Raw genomic sequence first — 13,791 nt, 5'->3', positions numbered from 1 at the left:
TTTATGTCCCAAATATTAGCGCATATAAAAAAACGTTGAAACTAGATTTTTCTATTTTCTTTCTGAGATAATTTATAAATTTTTAAAATACCAATTAAATATTGAAAGCAATTTGTGTCTAAATATCTGTATAAAGGAATTAAGTTTTCATTGTAACGTTACTTCAATTTATAATTAAGGAGTTTATAAATCTAAAAATAGAATTTTTTTAATTATTCCCCCGTTTTTTTTCTTATAAATAATATTTCTACACAAATTGTTTTTACTAAATTAAAATTTAATAGATTTTATTATATATAAGTAATTAAGTACATTATTTTAATCATAATAAAATTGTGGTTATTATAAACTGGTTTTTTTTTTATTTTCAAACATCTTTTAATGATCTTTCTAATTTATACATTTTATTGACTTCGTTTATTTTGCTTTGTAACGTCGCAATTTCCAAACTTAGTTCCGTAGCTTGTTGAAATAATTTTTGGCAATCTCTGAGACACTCGGGAACTAAAACTCCAAACCAATTTAAAGGATTTTTAGATATTTCTTTCTTAACATCGTTGGCATCATCGGGAATATCATCTTTGGTATCATCAGGTAAATCTTCTTTGATATCATCGGGCATATCTTTGTTATCATTAGCAATATCGTCTCTCGTTTCATTTTCTTTTCGTTTCCTAATACTGTTGTTGCTTTTCTCCTTCTTAGTTACAATGGAATCTTTTACGTCAGTCTTTATTAATTCGAACGAATTGAAATCATATTGGAACGTCAATTTTTTGGAATTTACGTCTTCCACGTAACTTTTAAGCCCCGCTTCCATGTTACTGGTATTAATTTGCAACATGGACATACGTGTACAGCCAAGGAGATATTTAGCTTGGGCCATATTGAAGAAGGCAGATTTCATGACCAATTCCATGGCTTTTCGCTTTTCAAGCAATTCTTTTTGTAGGTCGAATGATTCCATAACAAGAGCATCAAGTTTGTCACACAGCGCTTCATATTTATCAGATTCACATTCATTCTCGCTAACAATCACCATTTTTATAGTTTTATTACTTAAATTCAATTATTAAATAGTAATTTATATTTCGAATATTATAATTTTATTATCTATGTGTTTAATTTACTTATTTTTTTGCAAGTTTCGCTTAGAAAACGCTTCGAAGTTCGAACTACAGCTGTAAGAAGGGCGTCCATTTAAATCACGAACACGTGACATGGCATAGCCACCTAGATCTCGCGGCTCCGCGGATGCCGGCTACGCGCGCATTTTTATTGGCATTAATTTTTCTAATACTAGTTAAAATTGAATTTTTTTTAAAAAATGATGTGCAAAATAAGGTTTGTTATTTTTGTGGAAAATTTCAAAACTATCTTTCATAGTCAAATCATGGATAAAGAATGCGCGTGAGGAAATTTGTTTTCACGCTATAGAGTAATGGCACCTACTTGCCTTTGACTGTATGAAGCTCTATGGGTAGTTAACATGGAGTGCCACTACTCTATAGGATCGGCAACTCCCTATCTCGAACGACAGCTTATTCTGTATATACTCTGTTAGAACATCGGTTGTCAGCACGCCCAAAGCTAGGTTTCTATGTAATCTAGCCTTGCGCGTGCTGACAAGAGACAAAAAACTTCAGGATATTTTAAACGAGTTTAAATCCTGAAGATCCTGAAGTTTTTACCTCTCCGTGTGACGTAGTCCAGGAGAGGTTCTGTAACGGCCGTGTCTGTGTGTGTGTCTGTCTGTGTGTGTGTCTGTGTGTGTGTCTGTGTGTCTGTCTGTCTGTCTGTCTGTCTGTCCGTTGTTACACCCACGTGACCGCGTTCGCAGTTTGCGTATCGGAGCAAACGTGTTCGCCATTTCCGAACTGCTTTCACAGTCACGGAAATGGCTCCTCTACTTGAGTTCTCACACCACCATCTTCTGGTCTTTGTCCATCCCACACGGACACCAGTCTGTTCTTACTGGCTTCTAATCACCACCATCTTCTGTTCTTTGTCAATCCCACATTGACACCAGTCTGCACTTACACTGGCTTCTAACACCACCATCCACTGGTCTTCCGTCTATTCCACATAGACACCAATCTGTATCATTGGCTTCTACTCCGTTATCATCGTTTGGTTTTAGGATATACGCGGCGATCAGCTAGGGTTACGAGAAACGTCTAGCCTCCCTAAGGTGGGATCGCCACCAAAGGTTTTCGCAATTGCGCTTTTTCCTTACTATTATAATGGAAACGAATCGTATATATACCCCAAATTTGAAAAAAGCGGGCAAGAGGGGTACCCTTCACTTTAAACGTCAATATTAGCAAAGTTTGAGAAGATAATAGGTATAACTTTATTTTAAACGATTTAACTATTATTAATGTTAATTATTGAAGATTAAAATAATTAAAAATAATTATATTTATTTAAATATTAAAGATAAACCTCTCGTGCAAAGAGAGAGATTATCATTGCCTCCTATATCTACCAAGGCCCGTGCATGCGATATATTTCCTTCATTGCCTCCTATATCTATCAAGGCCCGTGCATTGTGATATATTTCATTCATTGCCTCCTATATCTATCAAGGCCCGTGCATTGCGAAATATTTTTCAAAACAACAACAAAAATGGGAAACCCCAACTCAGAAACATAATAACGTTTTCATTGGATACTTAAGTTTATATAATCTTCTTGACACGGAGAGGTAATATTTTGGTTTTCCCAACTTGTTTGTCTCTTGTCAGCATGCGCAAGGCTAGATTACATAGAAACCTAGCTTTGCGCGTGCTGAGAACCGATGTTGTAACAGAGTATATACAGAATAAGCTGTCGCCCGAGATAGGGAGTTGCCTATCCTGTAGAGTGAAAACAAATTTCCTCACGCGCATTCTTTATCCATGGTCAAATAAAGTAAAAATGAAATCTTTGGGTTTGCCATCTAGTGTCGACCGGCAATAACTAAAATTCAATTTGAGGGCGCCCTCATTGTTTTTGGCCTAACTTCTAAGCCGTTTTGTACATTCTGGTACAGACAGTGGAGACTGAGTTCAAATGTGGCATACCTAGTTTGCCACACCGCTATATTATGACTTAACAGTTGATAATTCATAGTGCTTTTAAAGTAAATCTCATTAGTTGTCACATTACAGTTTGTTAGAAAATACGTAGTCATCTTTTCTGACCCAGTATGTGCCGGTGACTGGTCACGGACTCACCGCCGTTCACATGCTAGTAGTTGAATTAGCCAAAATACACATCAGAAAGCTGACCAAAATAATGGATAATTGTAAGTAACCGAGAAATTATATTCGTATTAACCAATCGAGATAATCATTTGTTTGGAAATTGGGATGTTTTTAAGTATTTAAGTTTTTAAGCCTTTGCAGTCCAATTTCTTTTCAAGCCTGGCACGGACTCCTCTGTTCTATCGGGGCCCGTGCATGCATGGTGGTATTTTATAATTTTAAGGGTAACTATGTCGGAAATGGGTTTTATAAATAAATGTTTTTGAAACGAGTCGATGAATACAAACGAAACCTAAAGCGATCGACGCCATGCTTAGTTGCTAACTTAATCGAACGAAACCCTTTCTAAGCGAATCAACAAATAAACATTTATAGCAAAATTTCCATTTATTACATGCAGAGAAACCATCACACAGGGGAAGGCCGCCATTTAAAGCATAGTGCGGGCGGCTCCAGTGAATCCGCTACAAGTTGACTTTCCTTACGATCTCCAGTTTTGGCTTGGCGAAGCTAGAGGCATTTGTGGGCGGGTTTTATCCGTGCATGTATAAATCCCGCCCCCTAGCCTTTGCCAAGCCAAACCCGGAGTTCAGGAGGAAAGTACCCTTGTAGGGGATCCACAGGAGCCGCGCTATGCTTTTAAAGGTTATTTCCCTGTCGCACTACTTTCAGCGGAGCTTTTTGGTGCGAGGGAAATTACCTAAGTTGTCGGCCTCTCCCTCCTGTGTGCTTGATTCTCTGTAGGAATTATTGGAATAGTCTAGAAAAGAAGCACACATGTATAACAAAGGCGGGGCCGCCTTAATGGCAGATTTCTCTCGCGTCAAGAAGCACACCAGATGCAGTGCCAATCAGCTAGCCTCCCGAGTCCCGCGTGCAGTAAGCACTAAGCCGTCTAGCTTCGTCTTTTGGTGCAAGGGAAATAACCAGTGAGGGCGACCTCCCTTCTGTGTGTTGGTTTCTTTGCTAGAAATTAATGGAATGGACTAAAGGTAAACTTGAATCTAAGACCATTTAATACAGATGGACTGGAAAGGAGATACGGCGCTTGGTTCTTTCAGCGGACTGGGAAATAGCACACTTCCTCTGGTCCAAAACCAGTTTAATAATTGATGTTAATTCCTAATCTGTAGCGAATCTTAAGGGGGAACAAGTCCAAGGACCAGTTTATTATTTTGGACACTAGGGGGTCTACTGGTCCCAAGGACTAGTTTAAAAAATATTCTTATTTCCCAGACTGTTCTTTTAGGGCAGCGTCACTCCTTGACCAATATTGAAACTTTTTCGACTCAAAGCATAGCCATTCATTTGATGAATTTCAATATTTTACTTTAACGATAATTTAAATGTTTGGTGAAAATATGATTTTATATTCAGTGATAAACAAGGGCACTTAAATATAGACTCAGTGAGAATAATAGTTTTTTGGCCAATGATGACTTAAAAACTAACACGTTTTTCAGTAACATATTATGTTAATTTTGTCTATGTTTGTTGAAAATATGATTTTATAGCCTGTGTTAAACCAGGTCACTTGAATATATATAGTGAGAATAATAATATGTGACATACACGTTTTTCAGTAACTTATGCTAATTTTTCCCATGAACCCTAGTTAAAATATTTTGACACGAAATTTAAAAGTTTTTCTGAAAATCTAACGAGAAAGTTTTCGAATATCACAGGGTTCATACAAACCTGGAAAACTCGAGGAAACAAATAGTCGACAAAAACACAGGGATTGTTAGAGATTTTAATAAAATTCAGGGAAATTTGCTTTGAAGGGGTTGCTTCATCTATTAAAACCCACTCCCCAGGGAAAAAACCTGAAAAACTCAGGGAAATCCGTATTCCAAATGTTGTATGAACCCTGAATATGTATTCGCTATTAGCGTATTTTAAAGTAATTATTATTCTAATGTTTCGCTAAAATCAAGGAATTTATTTTAATTTCAGGTCGTTTTGTTATGAATGACTGATTGGAAGCATCACGTGTGGCCATCAGCGAGGGATCAAGATTTGGGCGGTCTAGTGCACGACCGAGCTGCACGGAGTATCGCGGGAACCAAACCGTACTATTCTAAACCTCTAAAATAACATCACTATGGTTCCCGAACGCGTTTGTTCTTCGCGGTATTTTTATATCGGGTAGCTTAAACTTTGCGTGAACTTTGACTTTTGAGGTGCGGTTATATTTGAACTTGACGCGAATTACAGTTATCTACCAGTTCATCGCGATACCAAAAATAGTGGGTGAGTACACAAGTTGGCGCGCGAATAAGCAAACTTTAAGTTTAGAGCGTCGCGTTCCATTGTCCCTTTCCGAGCTGTCAGGTCAGAGCGCCGCGTTCCATAGTCCCTTTCCCAGCTGTCAGGTCGGAGCGCCGCGTCCAATAGTCCCTTTCCCAGCTGTCAGGTCAAAGCGCCGCGTCCCATAGTCCCTTTCCCAGCTGTCAGGTCAAAGCGCCGCGTCCCATAGTCCCTAACTCTAATCCGCAAGGCCAATTATGACTAGCTAGAAGTAACAAAATTTTGCGTGCACATTAACAAACTTTCAGGTCAAAGCGCAGCGTCCTATAGTACCTTTCCCTATAAAGCGCACATCTGGAAGTCACGTGATCATGTCACTTTGAAACATTTTAATAGAAGCCGATCAAGTTTGTTACGGTCCTACCTGGAGGGTCGTGGGAAACCTACAAACGGTCGATCGTGAACTTACTATGACACTGTAACGGATATTGAACGTCAAAATGCGTCAGTCGGTTTCCCAAAATGTTAAAAAATATACACTTTAAGTCGCGTTGCGAGTTAGTTTTAAATAACAAGTTTAGCTTTGTGATTGATCCCGTGATAGATTAGCGCATGGTGTTTGTGCGCGTTTGCGTGAGTGTGACATTGTACCTTCTTTGGATATCTAATTCGATCGTCGTTAAAATGTAAGTACCCGTTTTATCAGGAGCAGATGACAAAGGAGTCTCGGACGCTAGCTTCCATAATGTAGAGGGCAATGGGATCCGCGAACGTCACGGTTATTAACCAAAATCATTACGCCAGTGCCACCACTCGTAGGAAATTTGAGCTTTATTTTCCAACCAATAGCGTGGCTGCAAAGTCTCGAAAGGAGATCTGGGAAATCGCGTCTGGAAACTCTTTTTAAAATACGTATCGTCTGCTTATAATTAGCCTAGGCTTAACGAGTATTAGAGTTAAAAATGGATTTCAACGGCTTTTTAATCTTTTTTGGGGCTAAAATTGATAATGAAAAACCCAGCGAGTAACGTATGTACACTATTAAAAAACTAAAATGTGTTTCAGTGCCAATTTTTTCTAAATTTCTTCTTGAATTAAATGATAGCTACAAGAGGTTGGGAAAAGAAATCACTCACGATCTTTTAAAACCCAAAAAGTAAGAGACAGTGATTTCGTTTCCAACCTCTTGTAGCAGTCAATTAATTCAAAAGAAATACGGAATATTTTGGCCCTAAAACACATATATAACATTGTGTTTCGGCATCTTTTAAAACCTTGCTTTTATCTTTTGAAAACCCAACCCCAATCATTCCAGTGGGTACAGATTGTTAATTAAGCCTTGGCTTACCTGGGTTTCTCTGCTAGTTGGGACTTAATTTGACTATTTAGTAGGTTGAAGTCACAAAATGTAGTTTCTATTATCTTAATACCAACGGTTACAGCTGTTTCAATAATGTAATTATATTGTGTATATTTATGTCGCGATCGGATAAGACGAACCTCAGTATCCACCGTTAGTCCGTTCATAGCCCACTCGATCACGCGCGTCACGACGCAAGCTGCTCGCGCTATGCTTGCGTCGTGACGCGCGTGATCGAGTGGGCTATGGTCCGTTATTACAAAAAAAAATTCCCAGCAGACTTTGGTGCCAGATATAGTCCACCAAAAACATCGTCTGCTATAATGTCTGATAGCGTCTCTATGGCAAACGATACCGCTACAGCTGTGACGTACGCGGGTGCCATTGCCCTCTTTATTGGGGAAGCTAGCGTCCGAGACTCCTTTGTCATCTGCTCCTGGTTTTATTATACTTAGTTTTTGTCGCTCGCTTTGTCACGTCCCTGTGCTTTTCGCATTTTTCGGTTATTAGTGACGTCAGACATCGAAGCCCCGCCTATGATAAATGTACAGCGTTCGTACGAAACGTTACTTGGATAAGTCAGGACTCAGGAACTTGTAAAATGGATTATATGCGTCGGTGAAAAGTTAGGGATTTTCATTATGTTTATGAAACCTCGCATTGGGCAAAATTCAAAATATAGGTCGAAGGTCATCAAGTGGACTCTGCTTAGCACATAAATATTGTTAGGGATATTGGCATAAAAAACTGTCCACCACAAACACACACAAACATATACAACATTATCTCTGGTGTGGTCGGTAAAATTATACTCACACTATCATGCCCAATTCGACCTGGTAGCGGACAGGGTTCGAATTAAAAAAAAAACCACTGGTCTATCTCATTGGTTTTACCCACCATAAAAAACCCACTAAAACCCATCACTAAGATCTTCAATTTTGATGAATTTGAATGCTAGAATAATTTCATTTTAAAGATAGGCCTAGTTAAAGATATTTGTTGTTACAACTTCAAAGTATACTATTTAAAAACATTTATTATTTTTTATGAAACATTTCAAGACTTTTTTTTATCAAGCAGTTACTTTTGAATGACAATTTCTACCATTAACGCAACTGCTAAAGATAAAAACCCAATAAAACCCGGTTTTTTTTAATTCTGGTAGCGGATCTTTTCTTAAATACGACCTTTAAGCGGATCTTTTCCTAACCAACATCATCCCTTCTTGTTTTTCGTGTTTTCGATCCTAGCACGAAAAAAACTTATCCAAAGCAGCCCGAGATCTTCCTACATTCTACACGTAGATAAAACATTCTAATAAGACTTGATGGCCGTTTGTAATGTTAATTTTCTTAGTGGCAATGGATAATTTAATAGTTCAGTGTAAAATTTTGTCTTAATGGGGAAATATGTACAATTTCAAGGTTGTTACGTAACTGGGCGATGACATAAAACCAATATAATTAGCTTCCGGGTACAGACTATAATAAATTACATAATTTGACATCAACACACCACTCATGCTCTTCCTTTACTATAATTTTTTATCTCGTCAATCAATTTTCCCCGTTTCATTTATTTGAGGAAACCAGACAAGTAAAATAGAAATGAAAGAAAAAATTCTAACTCTAATTGCTTAAGTGGACGAGAAAAAGGCACTATTTTTGGTCAAATTTCACGAAATTAAATATAAAAATAAATTAAATACTAATTAATTTAAAATTATCTTAGACGCGAAGGATATATGCTGTTTGAATACGAAATTATTTCTGTTTATACCGTCCTATTTATGTTTATACCGTGGGTATAAGCAGAAGTGAGATGAGACTAGAAGTACTGAGCTAACCAAATTCTTCACTCGGCGAAAGTGAATATTCTTGATAACACACCAACGGTTGGCCCTCTGGTAGCGGTTTCAAAATTTCCCCTCCAAAACGTGAGACGCTCCCGGCGGTAGACGGCCGAACTAGATTCAAGCACCCGCGTCCGTGTTCCGCGGCTTTAGGTTGAGGGGAAGGGGGTAAGAAATGTTTTTGGAACTCGACCAATTTTTTCTCTCTAGCGTAGGCGAGATGGAAGCGGCATAAAATCCTCAAATTTGTTCCCTAGTGCCAGCACTGCCAGGATATACTACCAATGCTAGAGCCCTTCACTTCTAGTCTCATCTCACTTCTGGTATAAGCTATATTATATATCCAATATAATAAAAATAAACTAAGTAATTCGAAGTAATTTAAAATTGACTTAGATGTCAAAGATTATGCATTATGAATACGAAATTATTTATATTACCATATTACCATAAGTTTATAAGATATGTTCCATAAGTATGACACTTCCTATACTTCGTAATGCTAGAGACTTACTGAGAGCTAGTTCGAGAACGACAAGCGAGAATTGACTACACGCCATTTTGTAGTCCATCTTCCTATTAAGTCTGTATACTAAGCCTTTGACAGCGCCTCACCAGGCGTCGCTTTGCGAGAATCTATGACCTACGTCACTTCATGCCAAGCTCTCAGTAGCCAGTGACAAACTTATGGAACATATCTTATGAATTTATGATATTACCTTTATCTCTCTACAACGAATATAGTTCGGCTTCTGAGCTGAGGAATTCAGGGTGTTGGAATATTTTTGCTTCATATATATCATCAAGGATCCATGCAGTTTAAGAAGCAGGAATGGAGAACGGTTAGTCTTTACTTCAGTCCGACTCATAGCCCAGTATAGAGCCCTTACCTTCAACAAGTAACGAAAAATTTTCTTATTGGCTCACTTGAATTACTTTTTGATGACGTTGCTGACGGGGACGGCGAAAAGTACGTAGTTCCTTTTTACCTCTGTCGCTATGGCCCGCCTCTTCTTTCATACCACCCCCCCCCCCAGTCCCGGGGAAGGAGGTCGTGGATTTTGACGCGCGCCCAATATATATGTTCTCTATTCCTGCTTCTAAAATTACATGAATCCCTGATACTACCATCATAGATTTCATAGTGAAAACCTAGTGGTAAATTTAATTCGGTATACCACGGACAGGGAAGTTATTAAATATTCCGTTGGCGCAGAGGGAACCTGAAAATCACGTCCTCCTTACTTTCTATATTTGCGTTTGGCATTACTGAACGTCGATATACAGAGGCTTCTGACACGTCATGGGGTTATTCTTTGGACGATTTATATGAAGACAGACTCAGTTCAGTTATTTACAACCAGAAGCGCATGACATACGAAGTGATTTTCTATTATGCATAACATAGCGGCCGTCTTATACTGAAAGCTTTTACCATCAAGGGGGGGAATTTCATCCCCCTTTCCAACTTTATTTTTCCTCTCGCGCCGAGAAATCCAAGCGGGTGGGGTTCGGGTGGATTTTGTAGGTGCGTACGCATATATCACCGTCTAGAAATAGTTCCCCTTATTCTCGCCAGACGGCAACCCTAATAAATCGATGCAGTTCTTGTCAGTATCCCCCTTAGGTGGCTAGTGCCGACTCAAATAAAAATCTTTCCGTATGAGACGGGTCTACCAAAGAGTCTAGAAAATCACTTCGTATGTCATGCGCTTCTGTTACAACTTAATACGCATTTATTTCTCCTTTAACAAATATTTGATATCTTTCATTTTAATTTGATCAGCCCCTTGCGTTCCGAAAAGCGTTAACCCCAGTCGTAAATTAGCTTTTCTATTTCCAAACTGTTTGCCAACCGCGGCCCAGAAGAGGTACCTTGGTGTAAAGACAAACTCTTGATTGGTTAGAACCCCGTTTACAATATCTTCCACTACGTCTTCGGGGGTACTCATTTCCATGGTACCGTTAAGAGCCCCTTCAAAAAAGCCGGTGCTGCTGAAATTTGGGCACGCAACTGTAGTCTTGACCCCGGTTTTGCCTTGAACTTGTATCTCATAGGTTAGGGCCTCCATTAGACCCATAACGGCGTGTTTGCTTGCCGTGTACGAACAACCCTTTGGTAATCCGGCAAACCCGGCGAAACTCGAGACGCACACTATGTGCCCGTGATTTGCCTTCAACATGTCACCCATGAATGCCTTGCAAGTCCAAAAGTGAGATAAGGTATTGACCTGTATGACCTTTTCGATTTTCACGTCGTCAGTGTCTTGTAGATAGGATCCGGTACCTACTCCAGCGTTGTTGATAAGAATTGATACGAAGCCAACGTCTACTTTGACCTTGGGTCAGAAAAGTATAAATTAGTTGTGATGTAAGACTTTAGGGGACAATGTTTGGGAGCCCATATCTCCGTAAATAAATTTTTTAGACCCCATGTTATTTCCAATCCGTTTGACCAGAAGTAGGATAAGGGACTAGAAGTATTGAGGTAACCAAATTCTTCACTTGGCGAAAGTGAATATTCTTGATAACACACCAACGGTTGGCCCTCTGGTAGCGGTTTCTGAATTTTCCCTTCAAAACGTGAGACGCTCGCGGCGGTAGATGGCCGAACTAGATTCAAGCACCCGCGTCCGTGTTCCGCGGCTTTAGAATGAGGGGAAGGGGAGTGGAAATTTTTTTGTAACTCGACCAATTTTTTTTCTCTCTAGTGTAGGCGCGATGGAAGCGGCATAAAATCCTGAAATTTGTTCACTAGTGCCAGGATCTATTACCAATGCTAGAGCTCTTTACTTCTAGTCTCATCCTACTTCTGGTTTGACCCAAAGAACACAACCTTTATTTTATGGCAGACTTATCTTAAACACTTTATTTATTAAGTGTAGTTCACATCTATTTAATTGGTATTATATTAAAATATAAAATAATTATTTCTAATAACGACAAGATTAATTAGTTTTTTGAGCTTTAAAGGAAGGAAAGATATATAGATAATACCTCGAGAGGATAATTCAACTGTTATTATCTAGCGGGACAGCTTTATAACAAGGTGTTAATAGCTAAAAATGTTTTAATGAAATAGTTGTTTGCAAATCCCAATTATTTAAATATTTATTAAAATTTGAATGGAAAATAAAGTTTTTTTTTATAAAAGTTACCTCTCCTTATTGTTTGAAGCCCTATCTAACGTCATTGAATCCATATATGATATAAGGCTTAACATTCGACGTTAGATAGCCTAGGACTTCAAAGTAACCCGTCCTTCTGTTTTAAGTCATGTCTAACGTCTTTGGATTCACACACCGGATAAGCCTTTACGAAACAAGGTCGTCAAACACCAGACTCTATTTTACCATGCACTTTTGAAAATGGTCTATTAATGTTACCCAGAAAAGCAGTGGTTAGGACTCAGGTGCTAATATCGCTTTAAAGTTATGTTAAACTTATTACTTTAATAACACGACAGGGTATTTAACATGTTTATTAATGTAAAAATAATATCAACGTATTAAGTATCTTATATACAGGATGTTTCTGTAAGGTCTGTTATGCGATTTCGAGTCGAAAGTGTTCTATGACATTTTGTCTTCCGGTCCAAACTAAACAAGTTAAGATTGGGGCGTTTTACTGATGACCCCTTAAATTTAAGTAAGAAACTGAAAGATAATGCTTATTAAATTTAAGGGGTCATCTGTAAAACACCCTGATCTTAACTTATAATCGGTGACCGTGACTGGAAAATGTCATAGAACCTTTCTGAAACCCCCTGTGCGTGGTCAGTGATGGTATCGATTCTCATACCTTTTTAGCCGTTCGGTACACGTTTTCCTTATCAGTAATATCCACTTTGTATCTGTAAATTTGTCCTTCGCAACCTTTCTTGTTGGATACTATACGACACGTCTCAGCGCTGCCCTTTTCGTCCACGTCCCAAATGACCACTTTGCATCCCAGTTGGGCGAATTTGACCGCCATTAAACGGCCGAACCCCGAAGCTCCGCCCGTAATTAAAACAATTTCACCTTTAACATTTTTCTTTCGTTTAAACGTAATTGGAACCACGGACGTCACACTAAATAGCGCAACCTCCATTAAGTACACGATTAACGCGATAAGAAATATCCAGTACCTCGTCACGGTATCCGTGACACGTTTCGTGACTGAATTAGCACTTTCCTTCAATTCTTGCATATTTTGTCCGTTAAATGAAAGAGGATTCAGCAATTAACGTATATATTACTGTCAAAAAGCTAGTTTTTTTTTGTTTTCAGTTATGAAGCGTTATTGAAACCACAGTTCTAGTTGTCCAAAGAAATGTCTCATAATGTTACTACAAAACTTTCAAAGATTTTACTTAAAAAATATAGTACGAGACTCGCGTGATGTCAAATCCGTTTGTTACCAAACACGTTACTCATAAATTATAGCAAAAGTTGAGGATAATTCTGTTGTAAATAATGATTTCACTGAAAACCAGTCTGTGCACTAGAAAATTGATGGCGGCATTCAAGCTGTAATTTTTTTTTACCAGGAGTTCGAAATGCACTGTAAGAGTCAGAGGTCAGGCATATATATTTATTTTTTTATGAAATTGCACTTTTCATTGAAATTCACAAATATTTGTTAGTTTTCTATAAACTGCACTTTTCATTGAAATTCACAAATATTTGTTAGTTTTCTATAAATTGCACTTTTCATGGAAACTTACAATGCTTTGTTATTTTTCTATAAGTTGCACTTTTCACCGAACTTCACAAGGCTTTGTTATTTTTCTATAAATTGCACTTTTCATCGAAACTTACAATGCTTTGTTATTTTTCTATAAGTTGCACTTTTCAACGAACTTCACAAGGCTTTGTTAGTTTTCTATAAATTGCACTTTTCATCGAAACTTACAATGCTTTGTTAGGGTTCTATACATGAAAAGTTTAATTCAATATGCACTCTTCACGAAAGGTTTAATTCAATATGCACTCGTCACGAAAATTTTAATTCAAAATGCACTCGTCACGAAAAGTTTAATTCAAAATGCACTCGTCACGAAAAGTTTAATTCAAAATGCACTCGTCACGAAAAGT

At 38.1% G+C, this 13,791-nt stretch overlaps 1 protein-coding gene and 1 pseudogene across 2 annotated transcripts; both read right to left on the bottom strand.

Annotated features, from left to right (window-relative positions):
• Window positions 1-248: 248 nt before the first annotated feature.
• LOC149702966 (vacuolar ATPase assembly protein VMA22-like) lies at window positions 249-1,228 on the bottom strand. Of its 2 annotated transcripts, XM_089866892.1 has the most exons (2): window positions 640-1,228; window positions 249-594 (listed from the first exon to the last, which is right to left on the bottom strand). In XM_089866892.1, exons 1-2 carry the CDS (start codon window positions 1,040-1,042, stop codon window positions 368-370), a joined length of 630 nt encoding a protein of 209 aa, XP_089723018.1. In that variant the 5' UTR covers window positions 1,043-1,228; the 3' UTR covers window positions 249-367. The 2 variants fall into 2 exon arrangements, with proteins under 2 accessions (XP_089723018.1, XP_089723017.1); XM_089866891.1 differs by having other exon boundaries at window positions 249-1,226.
• A 9,221-nt stretch (window positions 1,229-10,449) lies between these two features.
• LOC149702965 (short-chain dehydrogenase/reductase family 16C member 6 pseudogene) lies at window positions 10,450-12,904 on the bottom strand (annotated as a pseudogene).
• Between the last annotated feature and the right edge of the window lie 887 nt (window positions 12,905-13,791).

This window comes from Phalangium opilio, unplaced genomic scaffold (assembly GCF_054372755.1).
Source record: "Phalangium opilio isolate 3A_F unplaced genomic scaffold, DU_Popi_V2 ptg000017l_1, whole genome shotgun sequence".
Classification (NCBI taxonomy): Eukaryota; Metazoa; Arthropoda; class Arachnida; order Opiliones; family Phalangiidae; genus Phalangium; species Phalangium opilio.
The sequence above is the reverse complement of the archived record's forward strand: the minus strand, read 5'-3'. Positions and strand labels throughout refer to the sequence as shown.